This window comes from Fimicolochytrium jonesii (assembly GCF_025526975.1).
Source record: "Fimicolochytrium jonesii strain JEL569 chromosome Unknown EV422scaffold_3, whole genome shotgun sequence".
NCBI lineage: Eukaryota > Fungi > Chytridiomycota > Chytridiomycetes > Spizellomycetales > Powellomycetaceae > Fimicolochytrium > Fimicolochytrium jonesii.
The window spans coordinates 828,726-846,575 of record NW_026515670.1 but is presented as its reverse complement, the minus strand read 5'-3'; the positions used below and the strand labels follow the sequence as shown (position 1 = coordinate 846,575).

The 17,850-nt window shown below is 52.7% G+C and overlaps 5 protein-coding genes across 5 annotated transcripts; 2 read left to right on the top strand and 3 right to left on the bottom strand.

Moving 5' to 3' along the window:
* Positions 1-1,070: 1,070 nt before the first annotated feature.
* On the bottom strand, positions 1,071-5,166 carry EV422DRAFT_492579 (uncharacterized protein; the record flags this gene model as incomplete). Its single annotated transcript, XM_053067612.1, has 9 exons — positions 1,071-1,299; positions 1,380-1,519; positions 1,604-2,029; positions 2,094-3,479; positions 3,552-3,828; positions 3,895-4,013; positions 4,084-4,471; positions 4,546-4,850; positions 4,921-5,166. 9 exons carry the CDS (start codon positions 5,164-5,166, stop codon positions 1,071-1,073), a joined length of 3,516 nt encoding a protein of 1,171 aa, XP_052928717.1.
* Positions 5,167-7,255: 2,089 nt separating this feature from the next.
* Positions 7,256-8,525, top strand: EV422DRAFT_488545 (uncharacterized protein; the record flags this gene model as incomplete). Its single annotated transcript, XM_053067424.1, has 4 exons — positions 7,256-7,614; positions 7,659-7,911; positions 8,017-8,323; positions 8,404-8,525. Coding segments are annotated over 4 exons (1,041 nt in total), but the record flags the coding sequence as incomplete, so codon positions are not given.
* Positions 8,526-9,490: 965 nt separating this feature from the next.
* Positions 9,491-10,949, bottom strand: EV422DRAFT_242124 (protein-tyrosine phosphatase-like protein). The gene is made up of 2 exons (XM_053065661.1): positions 10,555-10,949; positions 9,491-10,483 (listed from the first exon to the last, which is right to left on the bottom strand). The coding sequence occupies exons 1-2, from the start codon at positions 10,616-10,618 to the stop codon at positions 9,762-9,764; spliced, it is 786 nt and encodes a 261-aa protein (XP_052928715.1). The 5' UTR covers positions 10,619-10,949; the 3' UTR covers positions 9,491-9,761.
* Positions 10,950-12,554: 1,605 nt separating this feature from the next.
* Positions 12,555-13,327, bottom strand: EV422DRAFT_492382 (60S ribosomal protein-like protein l12; the record flags this gene model as incomplete). Its single annotated transcript, XM_053067597.1, has 3 exons — positions 12,555-12,889; positions 12,960-13,140; positions 13,217-13,327. 3 exons carry the CDS (start codon positions 13,325-13,327, stop codon positions 12,555-12,557), a joined length of 627 nt encoding a protein of 208 aa, XP_052928714.1.
* Positions 13,328-14,589: 1,262 nt separating this feature from the next.
* Positions 14,590-17,753, top strand: EV422DRAFT_564365 (beta-lactamase-like protein; the record flags this gene model as incomplete). The annotated part of the gene is made up of 12 exons (XM_053072191.1): positions 14,590-14,791; positions 14,850-14,952; positions 15,020-15,558; positions 15,621-15,709; positions 15,775-15,957; positions 16,011-16,122; positions 16,220-16,477; positions 16,543-16,739; positions 16,821-17,002; positions 17,076-17,189; positions 17,261-17,416; positions 17,492-17,753. 12 exons carry the CDS (start codon positions 14,590-14,592, stop codon positions 17,751-17,753), a joined length of 2,397 nt encoding a protein of 798 aa, XP_052928713.1.
* Between the last annotated feature and the right edge of the window lie 97 nt (positions 17,754-17,850).

The window sequence follows — 17,850 nt, the reverse complement described above, 5'->3', positions numbered from 1 at the left end:
GGCCGGGAGGTTACCGTTCAGGTTGGATGTTTCAATATGGTGAATAACAATATGCTGCCTTCTGTTTACAAGTAAACCTTCCGCTCATTCCTGAGGCTTGTGCTCACGTCAATGTTCCATTCGGGCTCCCAGTCCTCACCCGGCTCACTGTCCACTTCCGTTGAGAATTCAAACTCTTGAATGCTGGTACTGTCTTAGAGTGAGAGAGTGAGACAGGCCAGCTCATCAGCTCATCACATTGCAGTCCATCTCGATCCCATTAACTGGCACATCGACACCAGCAGTTAGCCTGTACCGGACGCTCATCATGCTCGTACCGGGTTGTAGAGACGTTGGGTGACATTGTACTGAATATGGGCGAGCAGGATGCGCCGGAGGTCTACGAGGCTGCAGAGGTCTTGAGCATACTGCAGACAGAGCGAAGCGACCAATCTGTAACTGATGATTGGAGCCACATGGTTGGGCCGACGTTAGCTTGGTTGCGCGGTGGCAGAAAAATACACACGTCCTAAAAACGCGTAAACGCGTGAAACGCGTGAATCGTCAGTTCTCAACGCTTTACGTACTGACAGTACGGTCATCACGCAATCAGATTCCGCTTTACCACGATCCCGAAGCTCAATCTAAGGGGAATGGGAATAGTGATTCCGTATGTGATCGTAAAGTGGGTCTGTGATCGCAAACTTGGAATCACTGGATGAGCGTTTTTCATGCGCACGATATGTTGCCGGCGGTGGGCTACTGAAGCTTCAGGGATAGGTTTTAGCCTTGGTACAATGCGGTCGCGTTGGAGTTAGTGTGGCGGAAACGCCGCAAAAAGATGAAATTTCAAACTTCGTATTAGTACTGAGAGGGTCTATGCTCTATAGATACAATGATGGGATGCTAGATATATCAATCTGGATGTAGGAGATACTAGCATAGAAACAGCGGGATTACTTTGTACAAGAGGGGTAGCTGGAAGAGACTCGGACCAAAAGCGATCGGGACGAATCTACTGGGCGGCCAGGATATGCCCAAAATCTGTTCTGATGTTTAGGCAGAGAATCGGAGGAGCCGAACCGGTGCATTCACCCTTTGGGTTTCCGTTGCGTGGTGTCATACACACGGATAAGGCCAGCCTGTCCACCCTCGTTCTGCGAGAACGCGAACCCGCGCGTCCTTTTCAGCCGTTGTATCATGCGCACTTTGTGCATGGCCTTGCGGAACCACTCCATCCGTGGTCGGTAATCTGGGATGTTGTACTTTTGCACCTCTTGGATGATGTGGTAGCTGTTCGGGCGGTAGGTTCGTTTTGCGCTGCGAGTAGTAGGAAGACAGGTCAGAAAATGTAAATCCTGCGCAAGCCGAGAAAGACATTGGGGGGCTGGAGTACTCACTATTTCCATGTGAAATCACGGAGAGTTGCGGCGATGGGAATAAGCAAAAGGCCGAGCCAGAAGACGGGGTTCCCAAGCATTGGCGAATTCAGGCCAAAAATTTCAGGCGAGATGTGAAGCATGGGTCCAACAATCACGTACTAACGGAGTGCGAAGAAATGGAAGTATCAGCAAACCCCAGAAACAGGAACTTATGCCAAGCGCAAATCCTCAATGATACTCACGATCGGAAAGGCAACCAAAAACATCAAAAAGGCACCTGCAATCGCGATCCAGGTAAACTTTGTCCAGATATGAGCCACAAGCGCGGCTTTGAACCCAATCACCAACAAGTCTGTCGCAAAGATCGTTTCGCCCACGACCCAGAAATCGGCTAATCGCCCATCGGCGAGAATCGCACCGTCGCTTCCGGAAACGACTGCTCTCCACATGAAGTAGATGAATGCAGAGTGGTAGAAGGAGTTGGAGATCCAGGAGAAAAAGACTCCGTGGTTGTAGAAGTAGGACCGTTGACCGAGTGTGTAGAGCTGTGGGTAACGGTCGAGCATCCGTGCGGAAAGATATTGGTCGAAAATACCAAGAGCGATGGGTTGCGCAACGGCCCAGAGAACGTTGTATGATGAAAGTGATGACCATGTTTCGAAAAAGGTCTGGAGGGGAACGAGTGTCAGAATCAAACGAAATCCGTCGATTGTGTCACACTGAGAAACATACCGCTCCAGAGAATCCGTTATCGAAAGCAAACCACAGCTGAATCAAGTACAGCGTAATGTTCTTGTAGAAACTGTACAAGATCAACTTCGTCAACCGGTTGTAAGCCCAGCCTCCGTGGATGAGCAGCAGCTTCCGCAGGTATCTGAATTGAGCAATCGCGAAATCCGCTGACCGCGCAGCCTGCAAACCTTCTTGACCGGAGATACCGACACCGACGTGGGCAGCTTGAATCATCCCAACGTCGTTGGCACCGTCCCCAATCGCCAACGTCACAGACCCTTGCACATTTTTGCGCACGAGTTTGACGACGAGGGCTTTCTGAAGCGGGGATACACGACAGCAGATGACGGATTTGCAGAGAGTGGCGAGCTCTAGGAACGTGAGCTTGATGTCGTCCTCCAATGCGAAATCGAGCGTCCGCCCGTCGATGATAAGCGCAAGCGGTTCCGTGTCCGTCTCGGCATCCTTGTCGAAACGAGGTGGCTTTTTCTTGAGCAGGCGGTCAATGAATCCCATCTTCTTGGCCGGTGCGCCCATCCCCATTCCACCCCTCACGGCCAGCAACTTCTTTTCCAAGAAGTCCTTTGTCTCAAAGTGCGTGTCCTCATTACAAATGATGAGACTGGACTCAACCGTCAGCAGCTTGCATGAGTATCCGATGTTGATAGCGGTTTCTTGTCGGTCACCTGTCAGCACCCAGATTTTTATGTTGGCCTGGGCCAAGGTGGCGATTGCGTCAGGCACGCCATCCTGCAATTTGTCTTCGATGGCGGTCGCTCCGAGGAGGAACAGATCCTTTTCGATCAGTTCTGCTGCCTTGTCAAGCTCTGTTTGTCGGTTGTTGATGGTGTTGGCAGCGGTGTTGTAAATCTGCGCCCACTGTTGGTACTCGGCCTCAGAGACGTCCCGGTACGCTAGACACAGCGTCCGGAGTCCCTCCGTTGCGTAATCCTCCAAATGAACACACGTGGCATCAACAAACTGCTGGCCTTGCGGTCCTAATCGCTCGAGGATAACCGTGTCTGCACCCTTGATGTAGAGCTTGATCTGTCCGGTTGAAGTTCTGCATAGGATGCTCATCCTTTTCCTCGTCGAGTTGAACTCGTTGACGTTGAGTATCTCATATTCCTCCTCCCGTCCGTCGTGGGTGATTGTGACACTCCGTGGTTTGCGAGTGTGAAATCTCGCTCCGAGGTCCTGGGCGCCCTTGACGAGAGCGGCCTCGTCTGGTGACGATGCTTGGTAGATGATTTTCGTGCGGTCGTGCTCATCAATTTCCGGGATGACTGTGTGACACACTGCCAACAGATTCACGAACTCTGTGAGGACCTCTGAATGTGGATGCGAGTTCTTAGCTACCAGCAATTGCTTGAACGTCATATACCCCTAAAATGTATATGAGGAAAATTAGACACTGATTGGTTGCGTCGGGCACAGCTCATGTAACCGCTTGCATACCCCGTCGGCGCCTTTCTCTTCCGCCGCAGCCCGTCTCTCATCCGGTATGGTCTCAGAGAATGCGATTCCGGCAATGCTAGCCATTTTGAACTCCATGATGTTCATCGTCAACGTTCCGGTTTTGTCGCTGAAGATGTAATCGATTTGGCCTAGTTCCTCAACTAGCGATGACGTCCGAGCAACGGCATGTGTATCGCTTTCCTCGTGATACATATCGAGGTCGGAGTTGATGAGACCTCCGAGAACGAATTTGACAGCTTCCATGGTGACGATCAAACTGCAAATCAACACCCGAGTGAGAAATCACAGACAGCGACAAGGCGGAGCTGGAATATCAGGGTACCTGAGTGGAATCAAGTTGTTGAAAAGAATGATGAATGTCGCAATGTTCCTAGGGAATAGCGATGCAGGGTTTCCGGAAGTTGCAAGCCTGAGGATTTCTCTCTCGAAATCACCGCTGATCTTTGAACGACATAAATGAAATGTGAGCAAAATCGGTTAATGGAATCTGAGATGCGTACGACCAACTCACCTGTCTTATGAGGCCTCCTACAGCCAAAAGAATGGCAATGGACACCAGCAGACCGAACAGAAACAGAATTTGGGTGTTAACCATCCTCTCAACCTTTGTTCGCTTGACAGGCGCAGCTGTGGCGTTCCGCATTAGTTTGGTTTCATGTCCTGTAAACACCACGATCGCATAGACCCATTGGGTGTTTCGCAGTTGTGCGCCACGAAGCAGCAGCTGTTGTGGATCGAGTGGGACGGTCTTTGTCGGTAGACGCAGGGTGCCTTCGTATGTGTACAGAGAGTTGTTCGGTAACTCTGAACGCACGACGGCGTGTAAGCGCGCCATGGCCTCCGGAGTAAGAATGGTCGCCGTTTCTGGAAGACCCTGTCGGATCTTCAAGTTCGTCTCTCTGCAAGTCGGAAGGCGAGACGTCAGGGGGGTTCATTCCAGCATCACAGGTACTGCGTTTGCTTTGCTACTTACCCATCCAAGTTGCTAGTCTCGATGTAGCAGAGCGCATCAGGTTCGCTGGAGCTGAGCAAGATCAAGTCTGCTGGGAAATAGTTCCCGTTTTCCACCCTCACGACATCTCCTACGACAATATCCCTCCATCGCTTTGGAGCGAACTCCGATCCATGCAGAACCTTTGCATAACGGGCGTTCACCTCTCCGTCCTGCTTATGTCTCTTGATATCTTCGATGATCTCCTTCACGGCAGATGCAAACAGTACCACACTCAGAGGGAGGATAGTACCGAATTTGTTCGTCGGGGAAATATTTGGGATCAACTGAGCAGATATCAAAGTTAGCAAACAGCGAGATACCCTACCATTCTTGGTAACTACCTCCTATCCTCACCTGAATGGTACCAGTGAACAAGAAGAACAAGTTGGCATATCTTCGGAACTGCTCCAACAGGAATTTCGGTAGGAAGGTGGCAGGGTTGTACTTCGCGGTTGAGATGCCGTTGTGAATGTACTTGAATTGCGAGTTCTTGATGGGATCATTGACATAGATGGTCCTTTCCACTGCCTCCTTGTTGCCCGCATTCCTATCTAGCGTGTTACTAACGAAATTGGAGAGAGCGGTGGCGGCCCGATTCATCGTCCGTGGTCGACTGAGATCTGGCTCCATTGAAGCTGACGTTCCCATAGGATCGCTAGTCATTTTGGACGGCATAGGCTCATGCTGATGTTCACGGTCGAAGGGTGATGCCTGTGGTTGCTGGTGGGGCTGTTGGTGGTAGTGGTATTGCTGTTGCCCTGGTTGTTGCCAGACATTTTGACCGGGATGCCCATACGCCTCCTCGTCCCGGAGGTTCACGTCGTCCATCATCATCCTGCCCGATCTCCTTCTCGGTCGATGGAATCAATATCGCTGCAAGTCCGAACCTATATCTCGTCTAAAGTCTCAAACCGTGGCGGGACAGCAAGAAACTGGTAGTGCTCTGCGAAATGGACAAGGAATGTCAGCCCAACGGTAACTCGATTCTCCGAACAGTTTTAAAGCTGATTGCTGAGAGGGCGGTATGCTAGCGTTGAAAGAGGATCCACCATCTGACTATAAACGGAAACCCCAACTCATTCGGTTTCCCTCACAGCCTCAAGTTCGAGCGGCTTCCCTTCCTTTGCGGCTCGCCGCGATTCTTGGCACACGCGAGATGCAGTCCCAGTTCGATAAACACCTTTGCCCTGCTCCTTCCTCGTCCGCTACGAGTGGTCGTAACCCCTCAACTCTTCCTCTAGTGACGCAGGGCAATTCACTCCTGTGAGTCAATGTACCTTTGCAGTTCGGTCTCAGTGCCAATGTCGAGCTCACACGCGAAGTTCTACACTATACTACCGCGACTAAAGCAACCCCTATCGAACTCTTCCAGCACTCTTCTGCTGTTGCCGTTGGTCTGATGACACGGTGCTTGGTAGACAGCGACCGCAATCGACACGATGTCCTTCGCCAACCTTTCCGTGAGAAAGACCAAGGCTTGGAGGCGGACGGCACATAATAAATTGCACCCCGCGCCGCGCCGCAGTCTCAGGCTCTCAGGTACCTTAACCGGCACTTAGATTCCAATACCGCCAACTCGGATTTAGACCAATGATCGGCAATAATAATCGGATTTCCTGGTCAAAGTGCCTTCAACCGCTGGGGCATCAACTTTAACAGCGGCCCAAAGCCACATGGAAAAAGCCAAGCCTCAAGTCGAAACGATGGTTGTTGGATGGAGTTTCGGAGGCCGGTAAACAGCGTTCCAATCTCCAGAATCAATGGGAGGTGGAAGGTCACCGGCGGCGAAACATCCGAGGAGAAAAATTTGACAGCTCACTCCTGCTGGCGACCACTGGTGAATTTATTTCCGAAGAGCAAGTTGCGATTCGTGACCACTGCCGTTTAGGAAATTTTACTAGACAGGACTCGGAGTCCCCAGCGGTCCGGAATCCGCAGCCCACAAGCGGATCTGATCATTTTACATTAGCGGCCGATATGAGTTTGTGGTGCGCGGAGAGGACACCTTGATGATTGGGATTGGATCCAGGAACTTCATGTTACCAGAGCCCATACATAGATATGATATAGATAGGAGCCGGAAAAGGCGGGCAATGTGTGTACTTATGGTTTGTCCGTGCGAGGGTCATTCATTTAGGGGATTGGCAGCACGTTGGCGTTCTGGGCGTCAGCGCACACCAAAATAAATCTGGACGCGCCTGCGGTGTTCAAGACGCCTGGCAAGGAAAGGGCCCCGGGCAAGGAAAGGGCTCACGGAGACCCAGAGGAAGTCAAAGACAACTGGAAAGGCCATCTCCGGCTTGGCGAAAGAGAGAGCAGGCGTCCTGTACAGTAGACAGGCTAAGGAGGTCGGCGGAGAGAAAGTCCTCATAGAATAGATAGAGCATCGCCATTTCGCAGCGCTTTCGCGAAAGGGAAGAAAGTGTGACAGCATACGGCAGGATTGCATTTCATACCTCTAAATACTCCAACATGAAGCTTTTGAGCACACTGTGCACTGCGGGCGTCGCCCTGCTGGCCTCCAACGCACAAGCGCAAACGACGACCGGGACATGTGTGACCTTGTCCACCATGTCCGTGTGCAAGAACTGGGGTGGTGAGCTTGACAGTCGGAGGTTTCTTAGTGTTCGGTCGCCTTCTGACCTGCCATTATCCATATCCAGGATACTCTGTCCCAGCGACAGCCGACTACTCCGATGCCGCATCCTTCGAGGCCTACATCCTGAACCAGTTCGACAGCAATCCGGCGGGTCAAGCCGCCTTCCGCAACCAGTATGGGTGCCCAACTTACGCGGGAGCGGGGCGACGATACCATATTTCGGTGCTGTGTGGATCAATCATCGCATCCGCCACGAGCGGTGCGAATTCTTGCAACCCGGGCACCGCCCCGCCAATTCCGTTGTGTAAGGCGACGGCCGATGCTGCCATTGCTTCTCTTAACAAGATTTTTGCGGATAACAGTGTGTGTCCTGCTGGCCAGGCTAGGACCCTTGACGCAGCGACGCAGGCGTATGCCAGCAGGTTTGTCATCTTTGACTCTCTCCCTCAGTTCTCATTAACATGACTGACATGACCTATTTGATGTCGTACAGTCTTACTTCCTCGGTGAACTGCATCCCCGCCCTGGACGACGAATGGGCAATGTGTGGTTTTGCCGCCGAAGCGGACGCGAGCAAATACTGCAGTGACGCCAGCACAAAAGCCGACGCATGCTGCACCGCCCACCAAGCTAAGCTCGCCGGGCAGCCCATCAGCGTCCCCAACGGCGTGACCGTCGTCGACCCCATCACTACCGCAGGGGCCCCAACCACCGACGCCCCATCATCCGGCTCGTCCAAACCTGCCGTGTCAACCCCCATCATCATCGCCATCGCCGGAGGTGCCGTGGGTCTCATCCTCATTTGCCTGCTTGTGGTGTTCCTAGTCAAGCGATCGCACAAAAAGCGAAAGGCACCGACTGGCTTCTCGGCTACTCAGTCCAACTTCTCAAATCACTCCACCCCAACATTGACGCGGGGGCTAAGTTCAAGACAAAACACCGCATCCTCGAAGACTAACTTGCTGCAGAGGAACGCCTCCGAGCGCAGTTTGCCGATGAGACAAAACACGTTCAATGGGGAACAAGGTACCCTGGGAGCGGCGGCTATGATGGGGGTCGCCGCCCCGCGGGAGGATGTGGGTGAGCCGATTCAAATTGCCGAGACGATGGAAGTGGTCTATAACTACGTGCCGAATCTTGCTGATGAGATCTACCTCTGTAAGTCACTGCTGTCTTTTGTTCTTCGGTGTGTGTTCGGAAACGAGGGAACCAAACCTCACTGTCAAACCCTATCACAGACATCGGCGATCCAGTCATCGTGAAATGCAAATTTGACGACGGATGGGGCTACGGCTTCAACATGACCACAAAACAAGAAGGCTCCTTCCCGCTCGCCTGCGTCGACACCTACGGCACCGCCAAGAAACCGCGCGCCAACAACGACGGGGCGCAACAGATCTCGCCACACCCCCACGACCAGTGGGCCGCTGACAGCGATACCTACGACTCGTACTCTCGTCGTCCGCGGTCGACCTCCCTCGCGCGACCTATCGCTGCCCTGGACCCTGACAATTTCTCGCGCAACCCATCGCAGAGCAGGCGCAAGCCCTCTGTCCGCCAACCGCAGGCCTCGACATACGAGGCCTACACCGCTCCCGTCATTGGCCGTAAACCCTCCGTGCGTTCACCATTGCCATACACCCCCGCGTACAACTCACCAGTAGAGCGCAAACCGTCCCTCCGCCACCAACAAAACTCCTACCAAGGCTACAGCGCCAACATCCTCGACTACGACGACGACACCACCGCCCCGTCCTTACCTTCCCTCACCCGCAACAACACCCACAACATCCGCCCCAACGGTGCGGGTTACAATTACAACAGCTACACGACGCATGATACGATGACCAGCGGCACAATGCGGTCGGATGCGAGTGGCGAGACCTGGGGGGTTGGTGCGGGCAGTGCGGCGAGCAGTGGTGGTGCGGGACCGAGTAGCGCCCTGTCTCCGCCGCCGCCGCCGTTGGGCTCGGTAGATTTGGAGAAGTTCAAGGTTAGGACGGTGAGGCAGACGTATGCCCCACCGCCGCATGAGTATTTCCATGACACTAGACGGAAGTAGGTTGGAACGAGGTTGGAACGAGTAGGCTTTGGATGATGCGCGGCGTAGGGTTAGATTGGAATGTAGATGAATTTAGACCGGACATACTCGCACGGCGTGAACTAGGATATAGCGTAGCTAAATGGTCTCAGTTCAGGACCATTATAATGTAGATCGTCAACTCATTGCGTTTGTAGAAAGCGTTGGCAAAGGGCAGGTCCTTTTCGTTTCAACCCCATAAACTGCAGTATTTCGTGGTCATCTCCTCTAATCAAAATCAACGGCTTTGATCACTATGACGTTGACTGGGTATGCATCGACCGTTCTGCCAGATCCCAATTTTACCAAAAATTTATCAAGCTCAGATATACGTTCACCTTCCAGCAGATAAATAGAAGCTTCTTCATTAAAGATTATGAGGGCAGATATCGCGTTACAGGCCCGATCATCAGAAAAGACAGAAGGGAAAAAACTACACAAAGTAAGGGGTGGGTGATCGACACGAAGTGACAGCCTAAACTTCAAAAGTTCAACAGCGGGGGGGAAACAAGGCCATTACACCGCAACTTGATCGGTAGCAGCGCGGGAGCGACCGATCTTGAACATGCGGCGTCCGAGATTGCCCATCAGAGAGACGTTGGTGGATGGCGCGGACCCCTTGTCGGCCTTTGTGGTCGATCCGAGGGGAATGTCATCGGTATGGTTGTTAGCGGCCTTCTTGGTCAAGAAGGAACCCATGCCGATGCCCGTGATGCCCGTCTTGGTGGCAGAGCGCTTCCATTGGCGTTTGTAGCTGTCCACCATCCAGCTCAACTGCACAGAGTTGAGGGCTCCACGGCGACGACGACGAACGAACTCAACGGCGTCGAGAGGCACCATGCCGGCTTCGACGAGGGCAGCGGTGACGAGAACGGGTGCGCGGCCTAGCCCAGCGACGCAGTGGACGGCAATCACGGGGCCGGTCCCCTCGACGTAGTCCTTGGGAGGTGTAACAAGCCCGCCGAAGCGCTCATCGCACAGACTAAGGAAGCTGTGCAGGATGTTTTGCGGAGGGATACCGCCATCCTTGAAGGGCCAATCGTGGACCTGGATGCCGTTGGCTTCGAGGACGGTTTTGTCATAGGTGGGCTCGCAGAGCCGGACGACATCGGTGACGCCTCGCTGCTGCAGCTCCTGAAGGTAGAGCGGCAGAGTGTTGGCCGTGGGGCAATCGAGGATCACGAACCGGAGGTTGTGATGTTCAACCGTCGACATGATTCTTGCGAAGGGAATGGCGGCTGCAATAACGTCAAGGTGATTAGAATTGGCTGATGTAGAGAGATAACCGACATTTTATCACCCAACTTACCAGGCATTTTGATGGTGAGAGGCTTGGTGGTAGTAGCAGTAGCGGTGACAGAAGTAACAGACATCTCTGATATTTGCGTCAGAAGTCGAATTTCCTTCGCGGAAGGGTATGTGCGTATGTACGAGAGTTCTTTCGAGTATATGAGTGTGAGATATGGAATCGACAGTTCCAAGCTCCAAAGGATATTAATCTGGCTCCAGATCGCTCTTCACGAGAACGTAAGAGCGCTTCTTTACTGGGTTGTTAAGCGCACTAGCACCCGCAGCGGCTAGCACACTGAGAGGGGAATCGGGGTGGGAGGTAGAGCAGTCAGCCCATCGAAATGTGGAACTCCGCCGGGGGCCGGGGAGCTGAGACGGAGAGAAAGGTGTTGCCAGTTTTTTGACACGGAGTGGGACCTGCACACGCTGCGTCCGAGTCGAGCGTGCGGATGGGGGATTACTGAATTTGGAAGGGGAAACGTAGAACAAGAAACAGCGACTTTCGAGACGATTGTCGTTCCTTCTTCTGAGACTTGGTCGTGGGATAAGATGGTAAAGGAGGGATAAGGTTCTTTATCCGCCGTCGTTGTTGCCTGCGACGGTGCGAAGGAGGAGGCAGCGAAGTCCGTGAAGACGAGTGTTGTGAGAGTTGATAGGTCGGAGGGCAGCCAGAGGGCAATCACGAGTCATGAAGGTATGAACAAAGAGGTGAACGACGAGGGTTTGCAGTGTGCTTGCTTGGGTTGTCAGCGAGAGAGCCTAGCGCAGGGATGCGTTTTGTTATAAGGGCCGACGGAAGGATGGTTTGTCAGACTGAGTGGGATGTCAGTGCGATACGTGTAAAGTCCGCTGGGGAAGAAAAAGCGGCCTCTCTGTCTCTGGAGATGGGATGGATTTCTGTTTAGAAGTAGTGGGCTAGCTACGTATTAGGCGCGCGGGGGGGACACAAACAGAAGCGACTGGGCCGCGCCTCCCTCATCAATCCACTCTCTTCCACAGAACAAAAGTGGGGGTTGGCAATCGTCACCGCGCCCCCTGATTCCGCCCAGGAGGCGGTGGTAAATCATCATCATCTCCATATGCTCCACCGACTCTAAATTCGGAGATTGGAATCTTGGACCAACGACATCGATGGCTGCTAACGAGTTACGAAAGCCGTAAGCAGGTACTGTACACTGTACAGTATATGGGATCCTGACTCCTATGAGCAACATGTTATGAAGAGGGATCCACGTCCTCCCATAAGCAAGCGTGGATGGGGAAGAAAGAGAAAAAATTGCAAACGCGAAACGGGCCGTTGGTTCCTTTGCTACAAAACATGACATCGATGGCGACGTGCATTAGTAACAAGCTGTTGTTTAACGCTCGCCCATGTGATTGCTCGTCTCCGTTCTCCAAACTCACAGGTCACCACAAAACAAGCTAACGGGCTTACCTTGAACCCTCGCTCCCAACGGCTGCAAGACGCTGAGCTACAAAAGCGATGCGGTAAAGCACTGGTTGGTGTGCAACTGGCCTCCGCGCTGTGGATATTGTTGCATACGAGGCATAGCGCGGTACCAAGTGTGTAGGTACGACCCAGTCACGGTTTCTATCCACTCACCGATCGACGGACGAGCCTCTGCAGTGTGCGGTTGCGTGCGCCTCGGGACGTTCTGTAATTTCGCTTGGGTCTAATCTTGTGGGTACGAGGTTCTGCTGCATCGAATTTGGATTTGCAGCTCAGGATTAGGATATCCGGACGGCAGCAAACTTGTGGAAAGGAACCCCACTCAGCATCAACCCCCACATTCTTTCGTGCACAGCATTCATCTGCCCCGACCTCGCCTGTCCAAGGAGTCCATCACAACTCACTCTCCCATCTACGCGACGAATATATACCGGTCCGCTTGCATCCGAGTCCTGCTGTCCTCAATCGCCAGTCCTTTGTCCCGTCGATAAACCCAGCCGCCAATCGTGTCGCTCAGAATTTCGACCAAAATGATTCCACATCGAAGCAGTAGACCAAATGCATGTCGACTATATCGGTGTATTTTCAAGGATATATTGAAAAAACATGTACAGAAAGTTGAGAATATCTATTCCTCGGGGATTTCGATTTCCTGTAGATGCAAAACAGATGAGACACCATTCGCGATGACAACCGCATGAACCGGCAAAAGCTTCACTTACACCAGAGGCGACTTTCTCGCTGATGTCCTGTGGGGACTGGCCATCAACAGTGCAACCGACGGAGAAAGCGGTTCCGAGGATTTCCCTGACGGTGCCCTTCAACTCCTTGGCGAGGGACTTGAAACGCATCTTGCGAGCAACATCAATGATCTGGTCCAAAGTCAAGTTTCCAGAGTGCTTGACTGAGAAAAGGAGGGAAACATATTAGCCTCTGTACGGGAACGATATGTGAATCCATTTATGGATGCTTACTGTTCTTCTCCTTCTTACGGTCCCTTGGGGGCTCCTTCAACGCCTGGATGACCAGGGAGGAGGCACTGGGAAGAACCTCAACAGCGGCCTGACGGTTCTGGATCACCAGGCGGACGGTGATCCTCAGACCCTTGTACTCCTTGGTGGCCTTGGCGATGTCTTCACCGACCTTCTTGGGGGACTGTGATCGTGATATATGTCAGACTCGCCTGTTTCCTTCGTAGCAGTTGGAATTTGCAGCTTCGAAAAGTACATACCAAACCAAGAGGACCGATCTTGGGGGCAAGAGCGGAACCACCAGCAACTTCACCTCCAGTAGTACGGAGGACGACGTACTGGATTGCGGAGGGGTCGAACTTGGGAGGCATGTTGGCTGCAAACGAGAGGCCAAAGGTTGATCAGCCATCTCTTTCCGTCGAACAGAGTCTTCGTCTTCTCGCCGTTATGCATCTTCTATAGTTCCCTCCCGCTCTGGTACCACCCATTTCTTCGGTCGGTCTCGGTCTGCAATCGCCAACAACAATCACCGAGAGCCGCCCATAATTGTTGGTTTGCAAGAGGTGGAAACTCCCCCTGCCGTGAAAACGCATCCCACAAGCCCCTGAGTCATTGAGAACGGTCCACAGAGGTCGTAGCCGGTCCTCTTTCAATGCGGAGCGCTACTGCTGTCGAGTGGCATGTTTTCGTCGAATGGTTCGTCGAAGAATGTCATGTCGCAATCGTCATTCAGTCCCTACAACCATCCATCCTATCCATCTATCCATCCATCTCAGCGCCTCTTCTCCTCTGCTATGGCTATCGATCCTGCTCGTTCGTACGTTCTGTCTTCTGTCGTCGATTCTCACCTAGTGTGTGTTGCTGATCACGCAAGTTCGTTCGCGTATGTCAGTTGTGAAGCTTCAATCCATAAGACGAAAGCCGTGTGCTCTGTTGCAAGGAGCGACAGCGCAGGCCGCCGCTTAGGTAAGATCTTGACATGCATAATTTTGACCAAGTTGAACTCACCGCGTGTTCTCATGTTTGACACACCGCCGGCGCTAGAATCATAGGACCGCGGCAGTTTGGGGCTTCAAAATGGTAGCGCCTTACGAGTATAGTATTACTATGACGTCGCCGCAAGTTACGGGGCTGCAAACTTCTTGTCACTACACATCGACTTATCTGAGCGGCAGTCATTAACGTTGTGAGGAGGTGGGTTCCGCTTGGAGGGAGGTGGGAAGTGTGTGACGGGCACTGACGGCCCGCGGTTGATGAGAATAAGAGCAAACGCGCGCGAGGGGTTTTTCGGAGGGTCGGAGGAGACAAGGCTTAGCGTTGGCTTTGTGTTGAACTGTCAACAACGACTTGGAATGGTTGCGCATTTGCTCCCAGGCGGGCGAAACCTCAACGTATATTAATCATACGCTCACCTGAACAGCCAAAGTTGCTCTGACCGTCTCAAGCCTAGAAGTTGCGTCGTACTCGTATGAGTCCAAGGTTGGCCGGCTTCGCGTCCTCCCTTTCTGCCATCTTCCCCGAATCCCGACCACGGGGCTGCTCGACCTTCTCTCGGTATTTCAAGCAACAAACGGTGCCCAGGACCCCTAAGTTCTTTGCCACTCGACTGTTCAGCACCACCCGACCTGCAAATATGCGGTATTATCTGCAAGTGTTAGGTGTCGACTCGGTCGATACAAGCCCAACTGTGCTCGTGCACTTCGACTCCCAGCGGTATCTATTCAATTGCGGAGAGGGGACGCAGCGGTTCTGTCACGAACATAAAGTGCGTCTGAGCAAAGTCCAGAATGTGTTCTTCACTCGTGTCGCGTGGGATTGTATCGGTGGCCTACCTGGTAGGTCTGTCGTGATGTCGCCTAGATCGCGGGAGTGACTCTGAACTTTCTCCTCCAGGGATGCTGTTGACACTGGCGGACGCAGGGACTGATTCGCTTTGCTTACATGGCCCGAGGAATATGACGCATGCCATGGCCTCCACCCGTCACTTCATCTACAGGTAGCCGGAGACGCCCCGATTGTGTTCTACCCAAATGAACGTGTTTATCATTGATACTGTCGTCCAGAGAAGCTGTTGATGTCACCGTTGTAGAGTACATAGAAGCCCAACAGACATACCAGGATGAGAACTTGACGATCTTCCCAGTCCAAATCAAGCCGGAATTGGTCGAGACGCGAGCTACTTTCGCATCAGACGCATCAGTCGCGGACGTTGCTGCGTCCGTGAATCGGAAAAGGAAGAGCGAGGATGAACTCAATGACTATGCAGCGAGAAGAGCCGTTTTGCAGAAAATGTTTCCTGGAGGTCGGGGATCGCATCCCCTCTCATCCCTCCCGGAACCGGCTCGGGAACCCCCCGTCTCAGCTCCCGTGCATATGGAGTTCCCCGCTGGGCCGGGACAGGAGGCTTACATACAGCCGGTAGTTGAGAACACCCCCGGACAGGAGCCACATACTGAGATTGGGCGAGTGAAAGCGGCACGATTACCAAGAACCAGGGAAGATCCCACGATTCTCGCTTATATCTGTCGGGGTCCGAAAGTCCCCGGCAAGTTCAATGCAAAGGCTGCTATAGCTTTGGGTGTCAAGCCAGGGCCAGATTGTGGTGAGTAAAGGCGTAAGAGGAACTTTGCAAAAAAAATATCGTCTTACATGGGCTCTTCGCAGGTCGACTTGCGAGAGGCGAATCAGTTACCCTGGCGAATGGGACGACGGTGGTTCCAGATCAGGTGCTAGGCGAAGAAAAGCCAGGGGCCGTAAGTGGCTTATACGAAAACGAAGCTCTCCGGATGCAACGCGCTGACTGTTGTATGGACTGCAGGTGTTCGTGATTGTAGAGTGTCCGAGCATATCATACATCTCGCCAATAGCGACGTCGCCGCAGCTTCAGGACATACAAGGCGGCAAGGCACCGGTACGCTGTGTCGTGCATATCCTAGGACCGGGTGTTTTGGACGATATTCGCTACAAGAATTGGATGAAAAAGTTCAGCGAGAACACGCAGGTATGTCTCGACATATTCGGTCTTGCCGTGTTGTTATCTGATTATCCTTGCAGCATATCGTCATAAGTCGCAAGCACAATCCGGCCAGTGTTACAACTGTGTCCGCAGGGAAGCTACAATATCGGCTGAACATGCTGGATAACGAAATCTTCCCGTTGCCGTATAGTAATGAGACACCGGAGCAATCGCTCAGCTCAGGCGTGTTCTTGATGGCAACAACTCGCGAAAGAGTGAGGCGCTAACTTATCCATCTTTCATGTAGTCCCCGGTATACCGAAAAATGTCATCGCTGCCGCTCCTTTAACGAACTACATCCTCGAGCCGGCGCCTAAGCTGGATTTCAGTGAATGTTTGAAACCGCTTGACTTTCCTCACATTCAAGCACAAGCAAAAAAACAGCTGGAGGGCTACATCCTAAGCGATGGAAACGAAAATGGTGCAAGTAGGAATGAAGATGAAGAAGGCGTGTCTGTGATCCCTTTGGGAACGGGCTCTGCTATCCCTGGGAAGTACAGGAACGGTGAGTATTCAAAGTCAGCAGTAAGTTTGGTGCGAACATGCTGCTGATACATAATGGGGTTTTAGTGAGTTCCACACTCATCAAACTGCCCGAGGGAAACATTTTACTGGACGGCGGCGAAGGCACCCTTGGTCAGCTTTACCGGCACTTTGGTCCTGATGGGTTGGACACGGAGATTGGCAAGTTGCGGCTGATCTTTCTCTCGCACTTGCATGCCGATCACCATCTGGGACTCATTAGAATCATCAAGCATTGGTTTGAGGTATGGCGTTCTCAACTTGGCTTACACAGCATGATTTGAAATCTCTGATAGATGTCGGTTCCTTTGTTCCTTGAATCCCAGCTTCGAGATCGAGGCCACCCATCGCCACTGATTATCATTGCCCCATATCGCTTCAACGAGTTTCTGGAAGAGTACGGGGATTGCGAAGATTTCGGCGGAGGCCATGTAAGCATGGTCAATTCTGAGCTCTTGAGGTGGAATAGGGAAACGGGCGAAGTCTTCATTGGGGAGGAGAACTCGGCGTACGTCTTGTGGCTAAAACATCTTCCTTGCTGGTTTGGAGGATTGCTGACCTTGTCGTCATGTTGGTTTCAGGATTCAACGCCTCAAAGAGATCCTCCACCTTCAGTCTGTTGCCACAGTGGGGGTCCACCATTGTCCAATGGCATATGGTCTGGTCCTGAAGACCCACGCTGGTTGTAAACTCGTGTACGTGAATCTACCGTTGTTTTGATGCCCTTCCGACAACTCTGCCGCGTGATACTCATGTACCCCGTCAGGTTTTCCGGCGACTGCCGTCCATCCGAGGATCTGGTGGAAGCTGGCAAAGATGCGACAATCTGTGTCCATGAAGCAACCCTCGAAGATGGGATGCAGAAAGAAGCCGAGGAGAAGAGGCATTGTACGACCGGCGAAGCTCTTGATGTTGGGAAAAGGTACGTACGGCGTCTGCATTGCAACCTGGCTTCTTCCTCGACCTCTGAGATGAACTCCCTCCTCTCTTTGGGCAGAATGCGTGTCCGGCACCTCCTCCTCACGCACTTTTCGCAAAGGTATCCCAAAATCCCCGTACTGCCAAATTGGACGTTATCCAACGGCAAAAGCCAGGAGAATCGAGCTCCGGCCATGAACGTGGGAATCGCCTACGATCTGATGCGCGTGGACTTGGACAAGTTCCATAGATTGCCCAAACTGCTACCGGGGCTCCAGAAGCTGTTCCCCAGCGACGGTACTGAGGACGGTGACGATTCTGCGTCTCTCAGGTCCTCGTGAATCGAGCTAGATCTTTCATGTAGATTAGGCGACTTGGGTGCTCGCGCCGGTTTGCACTTGGTGCTCCCGGGCACTGCTACAGAACCGAACGAATAGA